The following is a 26,052-nucleotide window of genomic DNA, read 5'->3' as shown; positions in this document are numbered from 1 at the left end:
TGCTCTAATTGGAGTCAGGTGCTCTAAATGGCTACAGGTGTTCTAGTTAATCTAAAGCAAACCTTCCTCCTTTGGCAGGGAATAAGGCCCCCTGCTAACACTCTCATGCTGCCCTCTGGCCATGCTGTATCACAACCTTTAAAATTATATCCCCAAATCTTACCAGAAAAAGATATCAAAATTAAAATATTTTGGATTGCATGACAGATAAATCCAAATTTTTTATCATTAAAAGAATCCCATCTGTGTAATCTGATAATTTATGCTCATCTTTACCAGTTAATGGCCCTGGGATCTCTACAGTAGACTACTTCTGATAGGGATTAGCAGCACTTCCAAGATTAAGTACTCTAATGGTACCATGATGTGATCAGTATACCATAGTGATAAACAGAGTACGAGAATGTAGCCTAAACAAACAAAATGGAAGAGTGAAGGTAGTTTCTATGGAACATCTTTCTTTATTTCTTCAACCAGTTATTAGTGGTTTGAAAGTAATTTTTTTTACTAAATTTAAAGCCAAATTTGGTCTAGTTTTGTGGGATATTTTACACAATACATTAGAATTTGGTAGCATCTAGCAATGCAGCAGCTCCTGGATCCAATAGATCTTTAGCTTTCTATAAATCAGGGGTCAGCAACCTCTGGCACCTGGCTCACCAGGGTAAGCACCCTGGCAGGCCGGACTGGTTTGTTTACCTGCCGTGTCAGAAGGTTTGGTTGATCGTGGCTCCCGCAGGCCGAGGGTGTGCTGGCCACAGCTTCCCGCCACCCACATTGGCCTGGGACGGAGAACCGCAGCCAGTGGGAGCTGCAGTTGGCCGAACCTGCCGACATGGCATGTAAACAAACTGGCCGAGCCCGCGAGGGTGCTTACCCTGGCAAGCCACATTCCAGAGGTTGCTGACCCCTGCTATAAATTATGCAAAATTCTCCTTAAATTGTTTTTATCTTATCACTTGGGTATAAAATATAACTGTCACGGATGAGCCATACAGGTAATTATTATTTTTAATTCGGTGGTGATTTAAGGTCAGATCCTGGAAATAATCCACACACACAAAACCCCTACTGACTTTCAGGTTTGGCCTGTCCTCATCCTCATCTGGGTATTTTAAGTGCAGGGCCCATGGAACTCTAAAAGTATGGACTTGAGTGCTGTATTTTCCAAGTGACTGCACTGTTGAGAATACCTATCCACAGCCAACAAACATGGGTGGTTCAGCCCATTGAGTTAGGAGAGCCACTGTAGGCCAGAGATACCCTATGTCTTTGCACTGCTGCCTGTTTTCTCTTTCCCACCTTCTATAACAGCATGGCTCTATCAGGAGTCATGCTCCCATGGACTTCCTTTCCAGCAATTTCCCCTCAGTCAGATGAGGTTGGGAGTAGGTGGTAGGGAGAAGTGGATAGATAAGGCTGACTGGATTAGAATATCACTCAATCATTAACAGTTGAGTAGGAGGGACAATACTCTGGCAAGCAGACAACCCCACCAGCAGATCCCAATCCTGAGAGCACATAGAGAATGACTCCAAGGAACATGCTGGGGAGCTGGCATTGTAAACTGCTGAGCTGTTTCACCAGCATGGGAGAGGAAGCAAATGCCACACTTATGGTCCTTTTAACACCTTGCCTCAGGACACAATTTATTTGTTTGACCACGAAAGACGTAAGTAAAATAAAGCATCTCCACTAACACTGGCTCCTGTGCCAAAGGCTTTTCTCTTGCCTGCACCAGGCAGGAAAAACAGGACACACCTGAGCTTCGGGGCTGAGCTTCCACTTCCTTATATACATATTCAATATGTGACAGGCAAGGATCCTTTAAGCTTTTTCAGGCAAGTGCTTTGCCTTGTTACAGACACTTTCTTATAGCAGTATTCATAAACCCCAGAGGTCCAAATATCATGAGTCAGACCCCTTAGATCATGAGATTGACCCCCCCCCCCAAAAAAATTATAAGACTTCTAAAAAAGATTATAGTGGGTTTTTGGGTCTGTTTGATTTTTGAACTTCCTCTTGCCCCTCCCCAGTATTTGTTTGTGACCATTAGTGTTGCCATCACACACAAATGCACTGGTGAAGGTGAATTTGGTCCACGCTGAAGGCGCTTCCACCTTCATATCTGTCCACCCCTTGCCCAGCAAATAATTCTCCCTTCCCCCACACCTCCAAATCAAACATGTCCCCCAGCCCCTTCATCAGTTCTGCCCCTTCATCAGTTCTGCCCATCTTCCCACACCTACATCTGCCCTGCACCTGATCAATTCTGCCCCCACATCAGTTCTGCCCCTGTCTCACCTCTGCTCCCCCTGGGCTCTTCAACTCCCACTCCCAGGCTGGGGGAAATGCTCCAGCAGGGTCCCCTCTCCCTCTTCTAGGCTGGAGGGGGGGCAGCTCTCAGTGCTCTTCATTCTCCCTCTCCACGCCCTATCCCAGGCCAAGTGTTGCAGGGGGGAGTGGAGTCACCCTAAGCTGCTGGGCTTTTTAGCTCCTTCCCCCTCCATCACCTCCGGTGAAAATGGTGTGGGGATGGGGAGAGAGCTCTACCTGCTTCCTGGAGCAGCTCTGATTAGCTGTTCTATCCCAGGAAGCGGGCAAGTGGCGAGGCAGTCCACCAAAAGAGGTGTGGGGGATGAACTGAAATTCACAAGAGGGTTGGAGCTTCTTGTGTCATTGCCAGACTGGCTCCAGGCCCAGCCAACCTCCTGTCACACACCGAAAAACCCATGAGAGTTAGAAACACTGTTATCCCTTCCCAAGGCTGTGGGTGCTCCCTTCCACTCATAGAAATGAATGTGTTTGGCCTTGTATAAGACTCTTGCCATCCACATTAAGAAACAAAAAAAAAGAGAGGGGAACTCCATTGTTTTTTAATTTCTTGGAGTGTTTATTAGTTTTGAAAAACTATGGCATGGCTCATTGGCCAGGAGTTACCAGCAGGAGTTATCTACCAAAACTAAGTCAGAGTACTCTCTAGCCTTTTATAAAATGCTCATTGGAAGCATCCGTCAGTTAGCACACACTCATTTTTGAAGCTTTTAATAGTTTCATACACTTCTATATTTTTATATTATTGTCCCAAACTCTACCTTATTTCTTTTTTGTTGGTAGTGTATGCTTAGAGGAGGAGGGAGGAGGATTCAAACCGGCTTTCCTCCTTTAGGAAATCAGAAATATTCGGCTAAAGAATAGCAAATTAATCATTTGAGTTCTGAGAGAAAGAAAATTTCCCAAATGGTTTATTGGCTTTGAATCTGAATCTGCTTTGAATGAAATTAGATACGTTTTGGACCATCATACGTGCCACATTTTGTCTGCAGATACACACGCACATCCCTCAAGTTTCCCAGTCTCTCTTTCACTTCACTTCACCAGACAGTAGTTTAACAAAATTTGTCCACCTTACTGAGGGGGGATTTGATAGCTGCTTTCAACTATCTGAAAGGGGTTTCAAGGAGAATAGATCTAGACTGTTCTCAGTGGCAGCAGATGACAGAACAAGGAGTAATGGTCTCAAGTTGCAGTGGAGGAGGTTTAGCTTGGATATTAGGAAAAAACTTTTTCACTGGGAGGGTGGTGAAGCACTGGAATGGGTTACCTAGGAAGGTGGTGGAATCCCCTTCCTTAGAGGTTTTTAAGGTCAGGCTTGACAGCCCTGGCTGGGATGATTTAGTTGGGGATTGGTGTGCTTTGTGCAGGGGGTTGGACTAGATAATCTCCTGAGGTCCCTTCCAACCCTGAAATTCTATGATTCTGTGATACTCAACTCTGCCCCATTTTTCTGGGGAGGGCAAAGAAGGAAGCATGGAAGAGGCTGGACCAAGATAGATCATTTATCTCTCAAATAGGAAGGCTTTCTCATAACCACACACAAGATGGGTTTAAGTTCTGTGGCACTCTGGCAGGGCAGATTGGAAACCTTATGGAACCTTATTTTAAATAGAAAAAACAGATTGTTGTGGAATTCATTATGATAATCAGTATATCATCACCTGCCTTATCTTGATATTCCATTGATTTTATTCTAGGCTATCCCCACACCAGCAATTTTCAATTTGACACCGCGTAATTGCATTGCATAAATTGTTAAGGAGGAGGGCAGAGGTTATGCCAGTTGGGTGGGAGGTAATTGGATTTTTTGACACCTACGAAAGAGTGGGAGGCAATCTGTGGTTGTGGGACAAGCATATATTAACTGGATGTGTCTGCTAAAATTATCAGAAGTGATATCATCAACAGTGTTGAAGCCCCATTGGGATGCATGGGGCATTTCACACATCTCAGATCTATTTCTTATAGACTGCTCACAGATTCAAGCAGTCACTTCATCTACATAAGAACAAAAGAACGGCATACTGGGTCAGACCAAAGGTCCATCCAGCCCAGTATCCTGTCTTCTGACAGTGGCCATTGCCAGGTGCCCCAGAGGGAATGAACAGAACACGTAATCATCAAGTGATCCATCCCCTGTTGCGCATTCTCAGCTTCTGGCAAACAGAGGCTAGGGACACCATCCCTGCCCATCCTGGCTAATAGACATTGATGGACCGATACTCCATGAATTCATCTAATTCTTTTTTGAACCCTGTGATAGTCTTGGCCTTCACAACATCCTCTGGAAAAGAGTTCCACAGGTAGACTGTGCATTGTGTAAAGAAATACTTCCTTTTGTGTGTTTTAATTCTGCAGCCTATTAATTTCTTTTGGTGACACCTAATACTTGTGTTGTGAGAAGGAGTAAATGACACTTCCTTATTTACTTTCTCCATACTAGTAATGATTTTATAGACCTCTATCATATCCACCCTTAGTTGTCTCTTTTCCAAGCTGAAAAATTCCGATTTTATTAATCTTTTCTCATATGAAAGCTGTTCCATACCCCTAATAATTTTTGTTGCCTTTTTCTGTACATTTTCTAATTCCAATATATCTTTTCTGACATGGAGCAACCACATTTGCACACAGTATTCAAGGTGTGGTATATCATGGATTTGTATAGAGGCAATATGATATTTTCTGTCTTACTATCTATGCCTTTCTTAATGATTCCCAACATTCCATTTGCTTTTTTGACTGCTGCTGCACATTGAGTGGATGTTGTCAAAGAACTATCCACAGTGACTCCAAGATCTCTCTTGAGTGGCAACAGCTAATTTAGACCCCATCATTTTGTATGTATAGTTGGGATTATGTTTTTCAATGTCCATTACTTTGCATTTATCAACACTGAATTTCATCTGCCATTTTGTTGCCCAGTCACTCAGTTTTGTGAGATCCCTTTGTAGCTCTTCACAGTCTGCTTTGGACTTAACTATCTTGAGTAGCTTTGTATCATCTGCAAATTTTGCCACCTCACCATTTACCTCTTTTTCCAGATTGTGAATGAATATGTTGAATAGTATTGGTCCTAGTACAGACCCCTGGGGGACACCACTATTTACCTCTCTCCATTCAGAAACTTGACCATTTATTCCTACCCTTAGTTTCCTATCTTTTAACTAGTTACCAATCCAGGAGAGGACTTCCCTCTTATCCCATGACAACTTACTTTGCTTAAGAGTCTTTGTTGAGGAACCTTGTCAAAGGCCTTCAGAAAATCTAAGTATACTATATCCACTGGATCACCCTTATCCACGGACTCGTAAACCTCTCAAAAAATTCTAGTAGATTGATGAGGCATGATTTCCGTTTACAAAAAACTTGTTGATTCTTCCCCAACAAATTATGCTAATCTATATGTCTGACAATTCTGTTCTTTACTATAGTTTCAACCAGTTTACCTAGTACCGAAGTCAGGCTTACTGGCCTGTAATTGCCGGGATCACCACTGGAGCCTTTTTTTAAAAATTGGCATCACATTAGTTATCCTCCAGTCATCTGGTACAGAAGCTGATTTAAATGGTAGGTTACAAACTACAGTTAATAGTTCTGCAATTTCACAATTTAGTTCCTTCAGAACTCTTGGGTGAATACCATCTGGTCTTGGTGACTTATTACTGTTTCAATTATCAATTTGTTCTAAAACTTCCTCTAATGATACCTCAGTCTGGGACAATTCCTCAGATATTTCATGTAAAAATAATAGCTCAGGTTTGGGAATCTTCTTCACATCCTCAGCTTTGAAGACGGACATAAAGCATTCATGTTGTTTCTCCACAATGGCCTTATTTTCCTTGAGTGCTCCTTTAGATCTCAGTTGTCCAGTGGCCCCACTGGCTGTTTAGCAGGCTTTCTGCTTCTGATGTACTAAAAAAAAAATGTTTGCTGTTACTTTTTGAGTCTTTGGCTAGCTGTTCTTCAAATTCTTTTTTGGCCTTCCTAATTATATTTTTACCCTTCACTTGCCAGAGTTTATACTCATTTCTATTTTTGTCACTAAGATTTAACTTCGTCTTTTTAAAGGATACCTTTTTTACCTCTCACTGCTTCTTTTACTTTGTTTACTTTGGTGGCATTTCTTTGTTCTCTCTGTTTTTTTAATTCAGGGTATCCATTTACGTTGAGCCTCTATTACGGCGTCTTTAAAAAGTTTCCATGCAGCTTGCAAGGATTTCACTTTTGGTTCGTATTTTGTTTTTCCTGAAAACTAATATGGAGTGTGTTGATAGCATAGAACACAGTGGGTAAACTGAAGTGGAGGAAGAGAATAGAAATCTTGTAGGGAGAAGGTAGTGAGATAAATTATCCTAGGCCTTCATACTAAAAAAAAAAAAAAAGCAAGCCCTGACGCTTCAGTTACTTTGGGGCATTGCAAAAGTAAAAAAGAAAAGAAAAGATTGATCTTCATATACTTTTTGTAAGCTCCCAGGTGAAATCATCCATAATAGGGATGATTTAGCAGTATTTATAGAGGGAGTGAGTTCTCTGGAGGTCAGGAAATCACGCAATCCTTTATTCAGTTTGGTGGCAATATCTTAACAAAGCTGTTAAGAGCCTGGAAAGCCTCCAGCACACTGCAGCTTCTTCTTTGCTGCTTTGCCCTGAAGAGCAGCCATCTGTATTTAAGAGCACAAGACTTCTGCATACAATTTTTGCTGATCTGCTATCACAGTTCCCTAACAGCGCCTCTGGGCTCATCAAGTGGACCCTGTATACCTGGAGGCTTCATCACATGACACAATCTTTAATTAAAGAGCAATCTTTATTTCCTGGAGACTCCAGGACAATCCTGGAGGGTTAGCAACGTTACCCCTGCCCCACTCAAGTCCCAGGCCTGGAGGCATCACTTCTGTCAGGATGGAGACATCTGATTCCTCCACTCTCAGAGCTGGCCGAACCTGCAGTCTGATGTACATCCAGTGATTACCTCAGCAGGCCTGACAATTCTGTTTTTTACAGGAGCAATGACAGTGGTAACCAGCGATCAGACAGCCATCTTGAAGCAAAGTATTATTTATTGAAACAAAAAGCATTTCAGAGAAAATAGATTTTAAAATAATACTAAAGTAGTCTGTAGCAGGCCTGCCTTTCTCTGAGAGTTGCCAGCTCCTTCAGACTCCCTCCACAGAGGCTCTATCTGAGTTAGGGTTGCCAACTTTCTAATCCCACAAAACCGAACACCATAGCCCCACTCCTACCTTGAGGTCATGCCCCCCGCCCTGCCCCTTCCCCAAGACCCTATCCCACTGCTCACTATATTTCCCTTTCCTCAGTGTCTCACTCTCCCCCACCCTCACTCACTTTCACTGGGCTGGGGCAGGGGGTTGTGGTGCAGGAGGGGGTTCTAACGGGAGGTGCGAGCTCTGGGGAGGGGCCAGAAATGAGGGGTTTAGAATGCGGGAGGAGATTCCAGGCTGGGGCATGGGTTGAGGTCCAGGAGGGTGTGAGGACTCTGGCTTGGGAGGTGGGCTCTAGAGTGGAGCTGGGGATGAGGGGTTCAGAGTGTGGGAGGGGGCTGCGGGTTGAGGCAGGGAGTTGGGGTGTAGGAGGGATGACGACTCCATCTGGAGGTGCAGGCTCGGGTTGGTTTGGGGTGGGGGGGCTCTGGGTTGGAGGGGGGCTCAGGGCTGGGGCAGGTGGTTGGGTCTCAGGGTTTGGGGGCAAGCTTGCCTCCAGTGTCCCAGTCAGTTGTGCTGCAGGGGGGATAAAGCAGCTTCCTTCCTGTCCTGGCACCACGGACCATGCTGCAGCCCGGAAGCAGCCAGCAGCTGGTCCAGCTCCTAAGCAGGGGCATGGCAGGCAGCTCTGCGTGAATCGCTGTTCTCACCCACAGGCACTGCCCCCACAGCTCCCATTGGCCGCGGTTCCCGGCCTAGGAGTCGGAGCTACTGACCACTTCCAGGGTGCAGCATGGAGCTAGGACAGGTAGGGACTAGCCTGCTTTAGCTCTGCAGCACCACCAAATGGACTTTTAACGGCCTGGTCGGCGGTGCTGACCGGAGCCGCCAGGATCCCTTTTTGACCAGGTGTTCCAGTTGAAAACTGGACACCTCATCACCCTAACCTGAGTCATTTGAGAAGCTTTTAACAACTGATCCCCTTTCTTCTTCTGAGAATGTTTTTTTAACTCTTCAGTATCCTTTTTGATTTCATAGTTTAATAGAGTTTAAGGCCACCACTAGATCACCTAGTATGACTTGTTTTATATCATTCCATTTCACCTAGGTATCCTATACTGAGTTCAGAATTTAGACTAAACTGTTGTGTGCCAGATACAGAGAACAGGAGTGACCGAGATGTCACCAATGCCAGAGGCCCCTGCAATGGTAGAGAATTGATTAGGTGAGAGATGTCTAGATTATCCCAGCAGGTGAACCATGCCCCATGCTGCAGAGGAAGGCAAAATGCCCCAAGGTCCCTGCCAATTTGACCTGTGGGAAAATTTCTTTCCGACCCAAATCTGATGATGAGTTTGATCCTGAGTATGTGAGCAAGTCATGTGAGTCAGGCATCTAGGAAGGAGGACTCTCACCTCAGAGCACTCATCTGCCCTGTCTGGTTTCCTGTCTCTAGCTGTGGCCAATCTCTGATGCTTCAGAGGAAGGTGGAAAATAAAACCCAGATAAACCCAGAACACATCTGGCCAATTGTGCACAGGGGAAAAAAAAATTCCTTCCTGGCCCTTGAAGCCCTGAAACGTGAGATTTGGTTATAGGCATTGCCCTAGTGCAAAGCTGAAAGTGTTCTGAGCATATCAAGGGCTATATTGGCATTCCTGTTCTCCTGATGCTCCATGAAGAAAGGGGGAATTTATAGAACCACAGCTTCCAAGGCCACAAAGGAACACCATGATCCCCCACCCTGATCTTCCCCACTGCCTCCCGCTGACAGAGGCTGCAGAACTTTGTCCAGAAGCCAGATGAAAGTATGTGTTATGAAATATGTCATGTCTTAAAGACTCCAAGTGATGATGAGTCCCATCTCTCCCCTGGAAAGCTGTTGCAATATTTAATTACCCTCACCATTGGGAAATCGTGTGTTATTTCAGGGTTGAATTTGTCTAACATTAACTTCCAGCTGTAATCTTGTTAGGCCTTCTCAGCAAAGTTGAAAATCCCCCACTCTCAGATCACTTTCCATGTGTGAATACCTGTGTTTCTACTTTCTCTTCAATAAGTTGAGCTCCTTAAGCCTCACATCAGAAGCCTTATTTTCTAGGCCCTGGACCATTCTTGTGACCCTTCTTTGAACTCTCTTTAGTATTTCCACAACCTTAATAATAATAATAAGAAAACCAGCTAGCTCTTGTATAGCACTTTTTTCCATCATTGAATCTCCAGGCACTTCACAAAGGAGGCCACTATCTTTATCCCCATTTTGCAGATGGGGAAACTGAGTGAGGTGAAGTGACTTGCATAAGGTCACCCCACAGGCCAGTGACAGATCTGGAAATAGAACCAAGATCTCCTCAGTCCCAGTTCAGTGCTCTGTCTACTAGCTACACTGCTTCCCTCTGAAGGGGAGTAGGGTGAACCATTCCTGGAAGCACTGCCATACCAGTGAGATGTATGGAGTGGATAGAGCAAGCTCCTAGCCCATATTCTTGAAGTGTGGACCCCGGAACGGGATACAGTATTCCAGTAGCAGTCTCACCAATGCTGTGTGTACGAGTCAAGATCCCTTCGCTCCTTCTATTTGATATTCCCCCTTTTTCACACTATTGTTCTGAGAGCTCATGCTCAGGTGATTGTGAACAATGATCCTTAAGTCCTTCTCTTGAGTCCCTGCTTTCAAGGACAAGCTATCAGCTTTAGAAAAACAAGGCTTACAACTTGTTGAAGACAGGATACAGGATCCTTGAAGCTAACACCACCAGTTTCCTCTGTTATCTTTCAAGTGTGTGTTTGGATGTTCTTAAATCTGAGAAGTTATTGTGCTGCAACTCTGCATGGACCCCAGGGAATGTGAGAATATAATAAACATTCCACTACCCCCAGTATAAATGTATGTTAATAATTAGTTTACGTATAAATATTCTTACATTATTACAAAGCATTTCCATGGCTGTCACACCTGCATTTTGCACTCTCTTTGCAAGGAAATTGATGCATTAGTTTTTCCAGAGAATTTGGTAAAACAGTCTCTGGTTCCTTGCAACCCCATTGCCACCCTTAAACATTCAAAAATCATAAGACAGGCAACCCCAAAATAATGAGATTTTCTTAAAAACCACAGCTTTTTCTTTTAATTTGCCTCCTGCTTTATAAGACTATAGGGCTGTTGTTTTCAGCTTTCCTTTGCAGCCACAAGGGCTTGAAACTTTTTTTTTAACTGTGAAAGCTGAAGTTCTCATATAGTAACATGATCCAGGTGCTGGACCTTGAATTAAAAAATGCTAAATATTGTGAGACTCACAATAAAGTCATGTGATCTGGCAACTTTGCCACTGCCTTTGATTCCTAGGACCTCCAGATAAGAAATATTAGGTAGAGAGAACTCATATCAAACACACAGGTGCACACACACAATTCAACCCTCTCCACACACGCAGACACATCAGCCTCCCTCCCCTGCCCTCCAGGTGCACACACTCTCACCAACTTCAGCCAGGCATATACACCAGCCAGTACACCCCCACACCGCTCCATGCACATCACTTTTCCAGTCAAAAGCTCTCCCAAATCAAATGGCCCTAAAGGATTATATTTGTAACTCCACTGTTCCAGCCTTTTACAAACCATCCCACACATCTGTTATGTCAGAAGGCTTCGACCTAATACTTTGTGAGCCGGACATATGGGAACATAGTTATATCATATCTATTTGTTTCTCTTAACTGCTGTCACTCCTCTCTTCTTCCCCCTCCTCTTTCCAAAACTATATGATTTAAGAGTCCACTAGGAAATTAATCTCTATTTTAACCTGTCATCTTTATTTCCATTAACAGATGCTTACCCCAATTCTGAAGTGGTCTACGTCTGGACTAATAGCACCGCTACATCTGTGGTGGTTGCAGAAGATGGTTCACGACTTAACCAGTATCATCTGATGGGACAGACTGTAGGAACTGAAAACATCAGTACCAGTACAGGTGTGGTAGAATGCATCTTTCCACCACACAGTTGCTAACAGGAAAAGGAGGTGCAGTGGGGAGATGTATACAGGCTTCTGGCTATTTGGTGGGGGCACTAGGGAAATGCATATCAAGTCTTGGCAACTGTACAGTAGCACCTCAGAGTTACGAACACCAGAGCAACAAACTGACCAGTCAACCATACACCTTGTTGGAACGGGAAGTATGCCATCAGGCAGTAGGAGAGGCCAAAAACAAAAAAAAGCAAATACGGTACAGTACTGTGATAAACATAAACTACTAAAATTATTAAGAAAGCAACCTTTTTCTTCTGCAGAGTAAAGTTTCAAAGCTGTATTAGATCAATGTTCAGCTGCAAACTTTTGTAAACTTTTGAAAGAACAACTATAAGGTTTTATTCGGTTACAAACGGCACATATTTCAGAGCTATGAACAACCTCTGTTCCCAGAGTGTTCATCACTCAGGTCTTGCTGTATTTGCTGAAGTCGCAGCACTATTGCTGGCTTATTTCCCTGCTGGAGGAGCAGCTCCAGGAGGCAAACACTGGCCACCCATTAGATCTGTACCAATCCTAGATTTATAGTAATTTGCTTGATGAAACCATTTGGGGGAGGGGGGAAGAGGGAATGTGGCAGCTGTTGCTGGGCTTTGCAGCGTGTCTTGGGTACCACGTGGCCAGAGAGGGGGTGCTAACCCCAAGGATTCACATTTCCTCCGTAACTGGAAGTGGAGGCGCCAGATGTGGCAGCATTAGAGAGGCAAAGAAGCTTTAATCCCAGCCCAGCCACCCACGTGAGGCCCCTCTTCCCTCCCTCCTCTTTCTGCTTAAGGCTTCCACGTCAGGGCAGCCCTATGCTCTGATGGGGGTGGGGGTGGGGAATACCTGGGAGAGTGAAGCCAGACCAACCCTGACAGTTACATGGGTTCTGCAGCACAGAGGCTTTAACAGGTTATATAATATACTTGTCTTGAGAGAATTAATGAAGTAGAGTCTAAGGGCTCCTATGATTGGAACCAAAAATATCCTGTCTTTAAACAAAGCCATCCCCTTTCCCCATGGCTTCATTCACAGGGGGCTTTTAGAATGCACATTTGAACAATGCTCTGGCAAAAATTAACACTAGTAAAGCACTGAGATATATTTATTGTGAGGACCTGGCAGCTCCTATCACTGGCTAAAAATGACAGGCTTTGAGGTCTAATTTGAGACGCTGAGGAGAAGGTGTAAACCAGATTGGTAACCTGGGCTATCCTTGGAAGGGATATTTAGGACACTTTATCATGTGCACAATCTGCTCCCCCGCACACATACACACAATCACAAAGGTTAGTAGGATTAAGGAATGAAGGTTCTTAAAGCTCTCTGTTCAAAATTAAACAAACAAACAAACAAACAGTTCTGTGGAAGGTGGGACCCACTCTGAGCTCAGCTGGGCTTACTGTTTACTCTTCAAACAATCCCAAATCAAAGACAACCTTGTTCTGCATAGTACAAGACAACCACAAAGCAAAGTTATGCTCCACTTCCCTGCAAGTTCTAATCATTCCCAACGCCTTCAATATCCATAAAACAGTTGCTAAATAAGCCAAAAGAATCAGCATTCAGGATATGCATGTAGAAATAATCACAGTCATTACCCTAATAGCAAAGAGCCCCCTGGGGAAAGCAAGCTGCCTCCCATTAAAGAACAAAACCATGTTTCCTTACCAGTTCACCATCATAGCTGCATTGTTTTCTGCAATGAATGGCAGCTCCCCTCTTGCTTTCAAAACTGCCAAGAAAAAGATCCAGAGGATGTATTGGAGCATCTCCTAGAAACTCGCCCTGATCCCAGCAGAAAGAAAACAATCCAAAGCAGGCAGTGAGTGCTCCAGGTTGTCAGTTCGGGGCCATTTTCACGTTTCCGCTTTCCCGTGGAAGGCACCTTGCACTCCTCAACCTAAGGAAACAGCAGAATCCTAGGGTGGATCAAAAAGTTCGTGCACAGAAATCACGTCCCTTCTCTAAGATTGAGGCTAATAAATGACAGTTTTCCAACGTCAAGAATTTTTTTAATGTCCCAGGTTGCATCTGGGCAGGCTGGATTCTGATTGCAGGATGGATCACAAAGAGCAGGACACAGATTGTAACTAGGGATTAGCAAAATACAAAAATCCGATTTTACACAGGGAAAGCATCAGTCAGGGATGGATTTTCTGGACTTTATCAAGCTCACAGTAGGCTTATAATCAGGGTTACTTGTGATCGGATGTTTAAGACATTTCTCCTTTGTACAGAATTGTTGAATGCTGGGGTAGGGTGCTGGGGGGGGGAAGGGGTGCAGGGAATACTTCACAAATCCAACAGTTTGGATCCTTTGGATATATTTTGGCCACATGTCAAACAACACAACCTCTCCAATTGCACGGGAGAAAATGTTTGGGTATATGCAAATTTTACACACCTTTTATGCTGTTGCTTCAAGCAGATGCTTTTTAGAAAGAGGTACAATCTGGATCTCCACCAGTCTTACTGGATCCTACTGATTTTTGCACACAGCTCCCCAAGTTCTACCTGAAGAAAAAAGATACTCGGCTAGTTAGATTGCACCAAAAAAAATCTTGAAATCTGGCACATTTCAGCACTAGCATGCTGCAAAAACCCTGATCCTGCTAATCTTGGCACTCGAGCCCCCAAATTCTACTAGCTGCCACAAAAAATTTCCCCATATAACAGTGTTGCAAAAAACCAGTATTAAGCCCCAATACTTCCACTTCCTACATAAAGAACCCATCAAGCTACTTGTATGTATCAAAATATTCCTGTACTGCCTACACAGAGAAGATATTCAGAACAAATAAAGAGACAGCAAGTCCAGCCACTTCTGTTGCACCAAAGATCTTGTATTTTTGCACATTCCAGCACCACAGCACTACAAAAACCCAGACCCCAAACACAGATCCTGTTGGATCTTGCCAATTTTTGCACTCAAGCGCCAAATTCCAATATCTAAATACAAAACACAGCCAGCTGCTCCACCTATACCAAAAAATTACAGACCCTGAGGTATCCTGAGCCAAGTATGATCTGGTGCAACAATGACACAATAACACAGGTCTGATATACCTGAATTCTGCCAGAACCTGCCATTTTTTTCACCTCAGGCCTCAGCCTACACGTGTAGTCACCATTTCACCACTGGTAAAACGGACCTTGATGTATCCAGCCTAATAGCATAGGAAAAACACATATCTGGTGTCTGGATTTCCTGGAGCTTGCCATTTTTTAGCCATATTCTTTCTCCAAAATTCTATTGTCTAAATTATTTTTTTTAAATGTAGCAACTTCTAATCCATCAAAAAATCTAAGCCAATGTTTCCTAAAGGATGGGCTGCATCATGGAAAGGATGTAAATGGATCATGGGATTGGTGTGGAGAAAAGGCCCGGGGGGGTGGAGAGTTAGCCTGCCCAGCACTTACGCGGCACAAGTAGCTTCTGTCCCACGAGACTGAGCCCAGCAACCCTCCTTTGGGTGTTGTGACCTGGTACACGGGGTCACAGTGCCACTCAAGTTTGGCCTGGCTGCTCCTCTGTCATGACAGAGGAGCGGTCAGGCCATACTGAATGGTGCTGCAAGGGATGGCATAGATCAAACCTGAGTTCACTGACACCAAATGGGCAGGTTGCAATGCCACTCACTCAAATATGTCCCATCCGCCCCTCCATCATGACAGAGAGATGCTGTGACCTCGTGTGCCAGGTTGCAACTCCCAGAGCAGGGAGTTAGGCCCAGCCCTGCAAGAAAGGAGTCATCACTGTGGGTGAGTACAGGGAAAACTCTTCAAATACCAGCCCCCGACACCTGAGGGCATTCCCTCTGCACCTCTCCGGGAGTAGGGTTGTGGTTCCAGGGTAGAGGATGCTCCTGAGGATGGTTAGTAGCCCCTCGGCAGGGTGGGGAGGTGATGGTGGAGGAGACACTGGCCTATTATTTCCCCCCCCAAAAAAATTTGAATCCTGGATGGGTCATAAAAAAAAGACAAAATACAGTTGTTTGGATGCCTTACTAAAACATTTGGGAACCACTGATGTAAACCGTCTGCAGCCTGGCACAGCTGCAGCACAAAGTCCCATAGCCAGCACTTGGATCCAGCTATATCAGCTCAGTTTTCACTCTAAGGCCAAAAATTCTACCAGCTAAGTACAGAAGAAATGCAGCAGGTCCATTTCTTCTTTATTATTAATTATTTCTCTTGATCATTGATGTTGAGAATGGCATCTGTACAAACATGCAACAAAAATTAATTCCTATCCCAAAGAGCTTAAGTCTAAGAGGGAAATCCTGACCCTACTGAAGTCACTGAGAGTTTTGCCATTGACTTCAGTGTGGCCCGAATTTCACTCTGAGGGTATGTCTACACTACGAAATTAGGTCGAATTTATAGAAGTCAGTTTTTTATAAATTGTTTTTATACAGTCGATTGTGTGTGTCCCCACACAAAATGCTCTAAGTGCATTAAATCGGTGGACTGCGTCCACAGTATTGAGGCTAATGTCAACTTCCAGAGCACTGCACTGTGGGTAGCTATCCCACAGTTCCCGCAGTCTCCACAGCCTACTGGAATTCTGGGTTGAGATCCCAATGCCTGATGGGGCAAAAACAGTGTTGCGGGTGGTTCTGGGTACATGTACTCAGCCCCACCCCCACCCCTTCCTCCATGAAAGCAATGGCAGACAATCATTTCCTGCCTTTTTTCCTGGGTTACCTGAGCAGATGCCATACCATGGCAAGCATGGAGCCCACTCAGCTCACCATCACCGTACATCTCCTGGGTGCTGGCAGACGTGGGACTGCATTGCTACACAGTAGCAGCTCATTGCCTTTTGGCAGCAGACAGTGCATTACAATTGGAAGCCATCCTCGTTGTACTCCTGGGTGCTCTTTTAACCAACCTCGGTGAGATCGGTCAGGGGTGCCTGGGCAGATATGAGAGTCTGCCAAGCATCCAGGAGATGACAATGGCTAGCAGTTGTACTGCACTGTCTTCTGGCTAGCAGCCAAGAGATGAGGATGGCAAGCAATTGTAATGCAGCATCTTCTGCCGAGCACCCAGGAGATGACGATGGCTAGCAGTCGTACTGCACCATCTGCTGCCAGCCTCAGATGTAAAAGATAGATGGATCAAAACAAGAAATTGACCTACTAAACCCAGGGTTTTGAGTTCAATCCTTGAGGGGGCCATTCTGTGTGACAGTTGTTTGTGTTTCTCCTTGATGCAAAGCCACCCCTTTTGTTGATTTTAATTCCCTGTAAGCCATATTGTCAGTCATCCCTCCCTCCGTCAGAGCAATGGCAGACAATTGTTTCATGCCTTTTTTCAGCGCAGAACCAGAAGCTGCAAAAGCAAAACCAGACGAGGCGGCGACAGCAGCACAGTGACGAGAGTGATGGGGACATAGACATGGACATAGACTTCTCACAAAGTGCGGGTCGGGCAATGTGCCCCAGCAATATGCACATCATGCTGATGAGCTCTGCATGAGCTCTGCATGGTCACCTGTGCTGATCAGCTCGCCATGCTGGCCAAACAGGAAATGAAATTCAAATGTTTGTGGGCCTTTTCCTGTCTACCTGGCCAGCGCATCTGAGTTGAGAGCTCTGTCCAGAGCAGTCACAATGGAGCACTGTGGAATAGCTCCCGGAGGCCAATACCATCAAATTGCATCCACACTACCCCAAATTCGACCCGGCAAGGCCAATTTCAGCACTAATCCGCTTCTCAGAGGTGGAGTAAAGAAATGAATTTAAAGAGCCCTTTAATTTGAAAAAAAAGGGCTTTGTCGTGTGGACTGGTCCAGGCTTAAATCGAGGTAACACTGCTAAATTCGACCTAAAATTGTAGTGTAGACCAGGCCTAAGTATAATGCTAGAGGCAACAGGTGGATACAATAAATGGCTGCAAGGTAACAAGGTAACCAGTCAGCATAATAAGTAGTGGTCACAGAGCACCAGCTTCCCCCCGCCCCAAGTTGGGTTTTTTGCAGGCATTGTGGCTGGAGAGAAAATGCAGATTTCATGGGGAGCTTCCGTCATGTGGAAGAGCAGTGTGAAAGAGTGTACTCTCCCTTTAAGAGACAAGCTGGAACCAGCAGCTGCCCCCTACCCCACCCCAATCCCCTTAAGCTGGTAATGTGAACCTACTGCTACCCCAGCCTGGGGAAATGAAGGTGGGACATACTTGCAGTGCCACACTGGACCACAAGGGGGAATGGGGGGATAACCCACACCTTTACAGGCAGCATTGGGGAAAGTGCAGAGATACTTATTGGAAAATTGAACAATGGGAAAAGCTGGAATTTTTGGTGGAGTGGACATGGGGGGACCAAAGTCTCAATACTGTGTACAAAATGGCAGGTAGGATGTAAATCAGCCATGACTGGCCTTACAAGTGAAAACAAGTACTTTGGGTTTTGTAATTTGTAATTAAAAAAAAAAAGAGCAAACTTCTGTGCATCCTTGCTGAATAGCACTGTAAACACAATTATCCAGTGTTTGTCTGTCTCCCTTTCCCTCTTCCTCAAGCCATACTGTCAAAATAGACAACTCTATTTGACTGCTCTTAGTTGACCAGGAAAATCCAGGCTCCAGTACATCTCAGTGCAGTAGCAATTTAAAAAAATATGTAGCTGGTATGCAGACACCTGCTGGATCCAGCCCAGCTGTGGCCCTGTCCACAAACTAATCCTGCTAAATAGAGCGCATATACAACCAGGTGTAGAGCACCAAAATATTCTGCATACCAGGTGTGGGATTATCACAAACCAATGTATACAGGAAATTTTCCAGTTATAGGGATATGCTACCTGATTTTACAGCAGACCTTCTCCCAGCCCGTTTCCCCAGCACTCTTGCAGGATCCTTTTCACATGAAGATGAGAAGCCTGAAGAGAGCCATTCCCTGGGCACAAGGATTGAGGCATTCTTTCAGGTAGATGAGTCCTGAGCTTTTTAGGGGTTTATAGGTCAAAGTCAAGACATTAAACTTATCTGGAAAGCCATAAGCAGCCAGTGCAGATCAGGGAGCACTGATTGTTTGTGCTCAAAGAGAGCTGCTCTGCTTACCAGGCAAGTCACCACATTCAGCATCGGTTTCAATTACTGGGTGGCTTTAAAGGGTTGCCACGTGTAGAGTACATCATAGTAGTCTTAGAGAGAGTGTATAGGAGCAGAAAACAGCACTAGATGGGCAGCTTCACGAAGAGAAGCCAGGCAGGCGTCTTAAATTGGACCGCTCTTCCGCCCCCACAAGGGGGAGAGTCTTTCTACACCAAGGGCAGCAGTGTGACAGTTTCCCCACTGCTCTTTCCCTCCAGACTTCGCTGGCCTTTTCCAGTTACTATAACCACTTCCTCATGGGGTCCATTAGAGACAGAGGCAGCCTTTACAGCTCAGAGCCTTTACACCTCAGAGTAGTATCAGCAGTCACAGAGAGCCAGAACTATTGTGTCCACACAGCCTCATACCCCCCTGAGAGCTGACACAAACTGGAGTTAAATCCCAGATCCGTGATATGGCAGGTCAACATCTCAGGCTCAGTCTACACTACACAGCTTTGCCAGCGTTGTTCTGTTGGTCAGGTGCGTGAAGAGGTGTGAGCCCTGACTTACATAGCTGTGCTGGCAGAAGTCCCTTGGGTAGATGCAGTTGTATCAGCAAAACTGTCCTTTTGCTGATACAGCTTATTTTGCACAGAGGGGCTGGAATAAATTATACTGGTGCAAAGCACAGTTTTGCTGCTATAAGCTGTATCCACACTAAGAGCATTTTGGTATCACAGCAAACCAGTATAGCTATACTAGCAAAGCCATAGCCAATTAACCACACTGTGTCTCACAAATAATCTGCCAAATCTAAGAACTCAGCTGTGCTGTCTGTAAAATATGGCCATACGTGCACACGTAACCTAGCTTCACTGTCTTACACATCCTCCTTTAGAGGCTGGTCTGCAGAGAATAACAATCATTGCATGCTACCAGATATTGTATTTGTAGTTAGTCCTTTAGCTCAAGTGGTAAAGGTCTATGCTGCACCTGTCTCTGAAGAAAATACGTTTTGGGGTTGTGGCCAAAAATGCCAGGATCTGGCAGAATTCAGCAGTTTTATCACGATTTTACCAATCTGTATCAGAATAAGAGTGGCTATACTTGTTCTCTATTTAGAGGGTAAAATTGTAAGTGTGGAGCAAATATTAGCTGGATCGAATTGTAGGATGTGTGTGTGTGCAAATTACACACCAGAGTGTGTCAGGATCTTGGTTTTTCTGATGGAGTAGGAGGTCAACAATGTTCTATATTTCAGCAGAGGGATTTGTGCTTTGGGAGGCCAAAAACTGCCTGGATCCAGTAGGATCCAGGTGCCATATACAGGATTTTGCAGCAGTCTTGTGCCAGGACTGGTCAGGTTCTAGATTTGTCTGGCATATTAGGAGAGAAGCTATGCATTGTCTGTTTTTGCAGTGCATTTTAGAGGCTTGAGTCCAAACATCAGCAGGATCTGATAGGTCCCAGGGATGGCACAGGGATGGATGCAAAGAGATCTGGGATGTATTGGTGCAGTCATAGTAGCTGGATGTGTTCTCTGTGTAGATGATAGAATTTGGAGTCTTGTGAGACAAAATGAGAAGGATCCAGCTTGATCTGTGTCAGGATTGTCACACAGAGCCAAAATAGACACCAGTAACAGTTATTTTCACGGGTAAAATAAAAAAATATATAAAATATAAATTGACTGGCTCCAACACTTAGTAAAGACATGTAGCTATAGTCTTCGCACAGGGCCACCTAGTGACTAAACATTGTAACACAGTTTAAACTTTCCATCATCTCTCCCTCTTTATTTTTTTCTTTTCTGCATTTTAACAATTTCTAAAACTTTTTTTTCAAACTTAATTTTCTCAACATACATATGCTGTTCCTCATCTCCACATCAGACTGTTTTTTCAACTGTACGGCCAGAATGGGTAACACTTGGTGACTAGGCTGACCTGTCTCTGGCAGGTTTGAAATAGGTGAATCTTTTTCTCCTGGTTCTGCACATGCACCTTGTAGCATTTTCTCAGTGGATTGTTCAGTCTTTGGAACAAACTGAAGATGTTGACAGTGTCTGTTGAACTCTCCATGGTCTGTCTCAATAGTGTATAATCAGGGCAAGATTTTCTTTTCCTTTACAACAGCTGGAGTTCTCCATCCTTCTCCTCTATCCACTTTGACACAAACAGGCAATTCTCTGACTGACATCAGTTAGAAAAGCGTTCATAAGCTCTTTTTGCTCGTTGATCTGACTTGGCTACTTTTTTTCAGGTCTGGCCACACTGGGGCTAGATTGTTTTCCAGGGTTGGAACAGTCCTGAGTTGCCTCTGCATCAGGAGCTGGGTAGGGCTATAGCCAGTAGCTACTAACAATAGTGACTTGTTGCTCAGTAGAGCAAGGAATGAATCTTCCTGCTTCAATATTTTGTTGGATGTCCGTACAGCCCTCTCAGACTCTCCATTTGCTTGTGGGTAATGTGGGCTGCTAGCGATCTTTCAAAACCACATTTGGTTTGGAATGACTGAAGTTCAGTTGTGGTGAATTGTGGTGTGTTGTCTGTCACTAGTTGTTCTGGAATACCAAAATTGGCGAATGTACTTTTTAATTACTCGATAACACTACAACTTTGTATCTTTTGAATATATTATTTCAATATATCTAGAAAAATAATCCGCTACAACTAGGTAATGATGTCCTAAATTTGCACAAATCTGGTGTTAGCATATTCAAGGGGCTGTCTGGTTTGGGTGTTGTTATTTGAGTCTCTTTGCACACATGTATCTGTAAAAGTTCTCACATGCACATTCATTTGCCAGGAACTCCTTTTCAATCTCTGCATATCATTTTTCTTCTTCTGTAAGTGTATGAGGGCAGAATGCAATTAGTTTCCATTCAGATCCATGTAGATGCAATAATGCACCACCAAGGCCATAGCTACTGATATCTGCACTGACCATTGTAGAATTTAACTACCCCAGTTCTAAAGATAAATTCTTTGCTTTTTTGAAGGCAGTCTTCTGATTTGGGCCCCATAGTCAGGAAGTATTGGACCTTAGTTGTTCATTCAGTGGTTTTGTCCAGTGATGAGCTGCCAAAATCTTAGGAACCGGTTCCCTACTGGGTCTTCGGCAGCACAGCTCCGGCAGGTGAAAGACCTGTCACTAAATACCCGGTAGAGAACTGCCTGCTGAGTACACCTCCCACCCATGTCCTGCCCCTGACTGCCCCCCTCAGAAACTGCAACCCGTAACGCCCTCCCTGCTCCTTGTCCCCTGACCACTTCTTCCCGAGACCCCCAACCCTAACTGCCCCCCAGGACACCACCCCCTGCCCAACTCGCCCTGCTCCCTGTCCCCTGACTTCCCTGACCCCATCCACCAACACCCCGACAGACCCCCAGAACTCCCACACGGCGCCTACCCAACCCCCCCTTTCCCATCCCCTGACCATCCCCCCAAGAGCCTCTGACCCATCCAACCCACCCCCACTCTCTGTCCCTGTCCCTGCCTTATCCAACCCCGCCCCCAACCCTGGCCTCTTACCCCTGCCGGGGCCGGGCCGGAGCCATGCCGCGCAGCCACAGTCAGGGCTGGGGACCAGAGTCGGGGACTGGAGCCGCGCCACGTGGCCGGAATCAGGGCCTGGGATGGGGCCCAGGCTGGAGACACACCGCAAGGCCGCAGTCGAGGCCCGGCCTGGAGTTGCGCCGCGCAGCCAGAGTCAGGCTGCACGGTGCCTGGAGGTCTCCTTGTGCCCCACCCCCACCCCAGTTCACCTGCAGGAAGCAGGACAGGGGGAGGAGAAGCCGGGGGGAGCATCAGGGGAGGAGGTGGAGCTAGGTGAGCTGGGGTCAGGGGCAGGGCAGGGAGCTGGCACAGATTTTGTTAAATTTAAAATCCTTTTTAGAACCGAGACAACCGGTTCTAAAAGGGCTTCTAAATTTAACAACCGGTTCCTGCGAACCCATGGGAACCAGCCCCAGCTCACCACTGGTTTTGTCACTGTAGAAAAGTCTTTCAGCTATCAACCATAATAGTTTACCATTTCTAGTATGTGTCTCAGTTTTGGTACATTTGTTGGTGCATTCAGTTCTCTAATTACTTTTACTTTCTCAGGGATAGGACTAATTCCATCTTTGTTTATTAACTGTTCCAAAAATTCACATTGGAAAAGACACTTTTCTTTATTTACCTTTGTCATTGTACAATTCCCCACTCTGAACCTTAGCGTCCAAAAGATGGGGTACCAGCATGAATTCCTCTAAGCTAATTACCAGCTTAGAACCTGTAGCGCTGCCAGCAACAGAATTCCAGTGCCTGTACACCTCTGTTCCCCCAAAACTTGCCTGGGACCCCCAAGCCCAGACCCTCTGGATTCTGTACCCAAGGAAGTAAACCCTTTCCCAAACCGTTGCCTCTCCCGACTTCCCCTCCCTGGGTTACCCCCCCCATGGAAGATCACTGTTGATTCCAAAACTCCTGAATCACAAAACAGAGGGACAATCACCTTCCTCACTCCTTCTCGTTCCCCCTCCCAGGACTCTTTCCTGAGAGGGGAAGTAATTCCTTGACACAGAGGAAAAATTACCTTTCTCTCCCCCTTCCCTCCTTTCTCCCCCACAAGTCCGCCTGGGGATTCAGACCCCAGTCCCGCTGGGTTCTCACCAGAATAAAACGATCAATAGGTTCTTAACAAGAACTTTAATTAAAGAGAGGAAAAACAGTAAAAATATATCTTTGTAAATTTTAAAATGGAAATAGGTACAGAGTTCTTTCAGCTATAGGCGACTTGAATACCCTCCCAGCCTAAGTATTCAAATACAAATTAAATCTTCAGCAAAAAACAATTTGAACTCCTTTCAGCCAAATTACACAATTAAATCTTCCAGCCAATGCCATTGCAAATAAGAAAACAACTAAGCCTAACTCATTATATCTATCTAGTACTTACTATTTGGAATCTGTAGAACCTGTATCCAAGGAGATTGGAGAGAAACCCTGTTGCACATCTGCGTCCCTCTGAGCCCCAGAGCGAACAACAACCAATCAACAGCACACACAGAAACTTCCCTCCCTCAAGATTTGAAAGTATCCTATCTTCTGATTGGTCCTCTGGTCAGGTGACAGCCAGGCTTACTGAACTTGTTAACCCTTTATAGTCAAAGAGATATAAAGTACTTCTGTGCTATTAACTTTTCTTATCTGTTTATGACAAGCTTGAATCAGGACTCTCTGGTTTAGGTCAGGACTTCACTGAAGATTTTGTTATGTTCTTCCACTGATGTGTTGCCCCTAAAAAGGACTATTCCATTTATGTTCTCTCATAGCTCTGCCATCTTTCTTGGGAAATTTTCAGGAACGTTGGTAATCCTGAAATGGAAACTTTGAAAGCAAAATGTCTCAAATGGTGAAATGAATGGAGTCAGTTTAGCTCTTTCTCTCTGGCTAAATGAAATTGCCAGTTTTTGTGCATTTACAGCATTTGCCTCCTTTATTTAAACAATCACCTCTCGTATTGTGATCTTTCCCACCTTTTGTGCATCTAGTCTGAAAAGTGTTTATATTTTGCCTAGGGCTCACCCAACGTTGCCTTTGAGGATTGATTACAATTGCTTTTTGCAGCTGTGCTATATCTCCTATTGTGATTCTCTTTTTAAGTCACTTCCTCTAGGTTTCTTTCTGGTGGTCACTGGCCTCTATTTGGATTTTTAATACTCTCCAATTGTCTTGTTATTTCTACTGCTGTGTGAATGTTTAAATTTCCCCTCATTTGCAGTTTCTCTGTCAGTCCCTTGTCTAAAATGCCAGTCAGTACTCTGTCTCTGATGTGCTCTTCCATTTTGTCTTCTATATCAGTTTTCTACCATGCCATACAAGCCTCTTATAAATGATTCCACAGACTCCCCAGGTTTTTGGACATGCTGGTAGAAACGAGCTCACTCATCAGTCACATTACACGGAGGTGTAAACTGCTCATCAAGAACAGCCAGTAGCACAATGTGGCTCTCCTCTCCAAAGGCAAAGGATTTAAAGATGGGTTCAGCTTCCCTGCTCATAGCATAGACTCATAGGAACACAACTGTACCAGGCCCTTCTCCTCCTGGAGTTTAGCTGAGATACAAAACCCGTAAATCAATCCTTCCAGTCAGTCCAGTCTGCTCCGTCAAAGCTGAAGCTCTTTGGAGCGTGAAATTTTAGCACTTTGACAAAATTCTGGCATTTATATTGTTTTTCTTCAGAAACCATGTCAGATTAGTCAGCCAGAGATAGAGGGGAAATGGATACTAGCGACAGCTACAAGTTTATTGTAAAAAAAGAATGTAGACTGTCTTCAGTGCTAGGTAAAGGTAGTAGTCTTCACACACCACCGCCTACTGACAAACCGTTATAATGCAGCTCAAACTTTCCATCATAATCCATGTCTGAGATCTAGGATTTTGCAGTGCTCTGGTTCTAGAGCATGCCAAATTATGTGGTGCTCTAGGAGTGGTGGAAAGTATTCTGTGATAGTAGGATGGAATGTCAGTTGGATCCATATTCTAGATCCAGGTTTTTGCAGTGCTGCATCACTGGAACATGCCATAGTTTAGACATGTTCAGTGCAGTAGGAGGGTCTGGTCATGCTTCCTTAGTGGAAATCTGGAGGTCTGGCTGCAAAAATTATCAGGATCAGGTTGGATCCTAGTACCAGATCTTGTTTTTTTGCAGCATTGTACTGCTGGAATGTGCTGGTTCTGTACCTATTTGATGCACTAGGACCAGTAGGGTTCACTCTTTATTTTGGTGGTGGAATTTGGGGCCCAGGACTCAAAGTTTGGCTGGATCTAACAGAATTGATGTCACCTATCCACATTTCTGCATCCTTGTGGCATTGGAACATGCCAGGTGCTGGAACTTTTTAATGCAATAGGAGCAGTTCATTGTGTTGTATAATTATGCAGTCACATTCTGGAGATGTGGGTACAAACATCAGCAGGATGTATGTTCCAGATCCTGTTTTTTCCAGCCTTGCAGAGCTAGGCTGCATGGAAGACCAGACATTTCTGGTGCAGTGGAAGTAGCTGAGTGTATTCTTTCAGTTGGTGACAGAATTTGAGGACCTGAGCACAGAAATCAGCAGTATCCAACAGTTTCAGGCATGGTCTGACTTTTTCCCACCATTGCATTTTTCTCCTTCTAGGTGAATACACTATTATGACAGCACATTTTCACTTGAAAAGAAAGATTGGTTATTTTGTCATCCAGACGTACCTACCATGCGTTATGACCGTGATCTTATCACAAGTGTCCTTTTGGCTAAACAGAGAGTCTGTTCCTGCTAGAACTGTCTTTGGTGAGTATTTCACTCCTCTGTGGTGGTTATGAAAGGATTGTCTTACTCAAAGGAGTGACTTTGTGTAAGGAAATAATACTTTACTACTATGACTTATTTCTAATCCAGGTGATTTCTGTTTATGGTGACCAGACAGCAAGTGCGAAAAATCGGGACAGAGAGTGGAGGG

The 26,052-nt window shown here is 44.7% G+C and overlaps 1 protein-coding gene across 3 annotated transcripts in view; it reads left to right on the top strand.

Moving 5' to 3' along the window:
* Positions 1-26,052, top strand: part of GABRA5 (gamma-aminobutyric acid type A receptor subunit alpha5) — a 93,800-nt gene that overhangs the window by 62,809 nt on the left and 4,939 nt on the right. For 2 of the 3 annotated variants that reach the window (XM_032762428.1, XM_032762436.1), the window contains exons 7-8: positions 11,333-11,476; positions 25,731-25,883. In XM_032762428.1, coding sequence (XP_032618319.1) covers positions 11,333-11,476; positions 25,731-25,883 — 297 coding nt within the window. The remainder of the gene's footprint in view (positions 1-11,332; positions 11,477-25,730; positions 25,884-26,052) is intronic. The other variant, XM_032762452.1, reaches the window with a different exon arrangement.

Source organism: Chelonoidis abingdonii, chromosome 1, assembly GCF_003597395.2.
Source record: "Chelonoidis abingdonii isolate Lonesome George chromosome 1, CheloAbing_2.0, whole genome shotgun sequence".
In the NCBI taxonomy this organism is placed as follows: Eukaryota; Metazoa; Chordata; order Testudines; family Testudinidae; genus Chelonoidis; species Chelonoidis abingdonii.
Note: the sequence above shows the minus strand (reverse complement) of the source record. Positions and strands in the feature narration are given on the sequence as shown.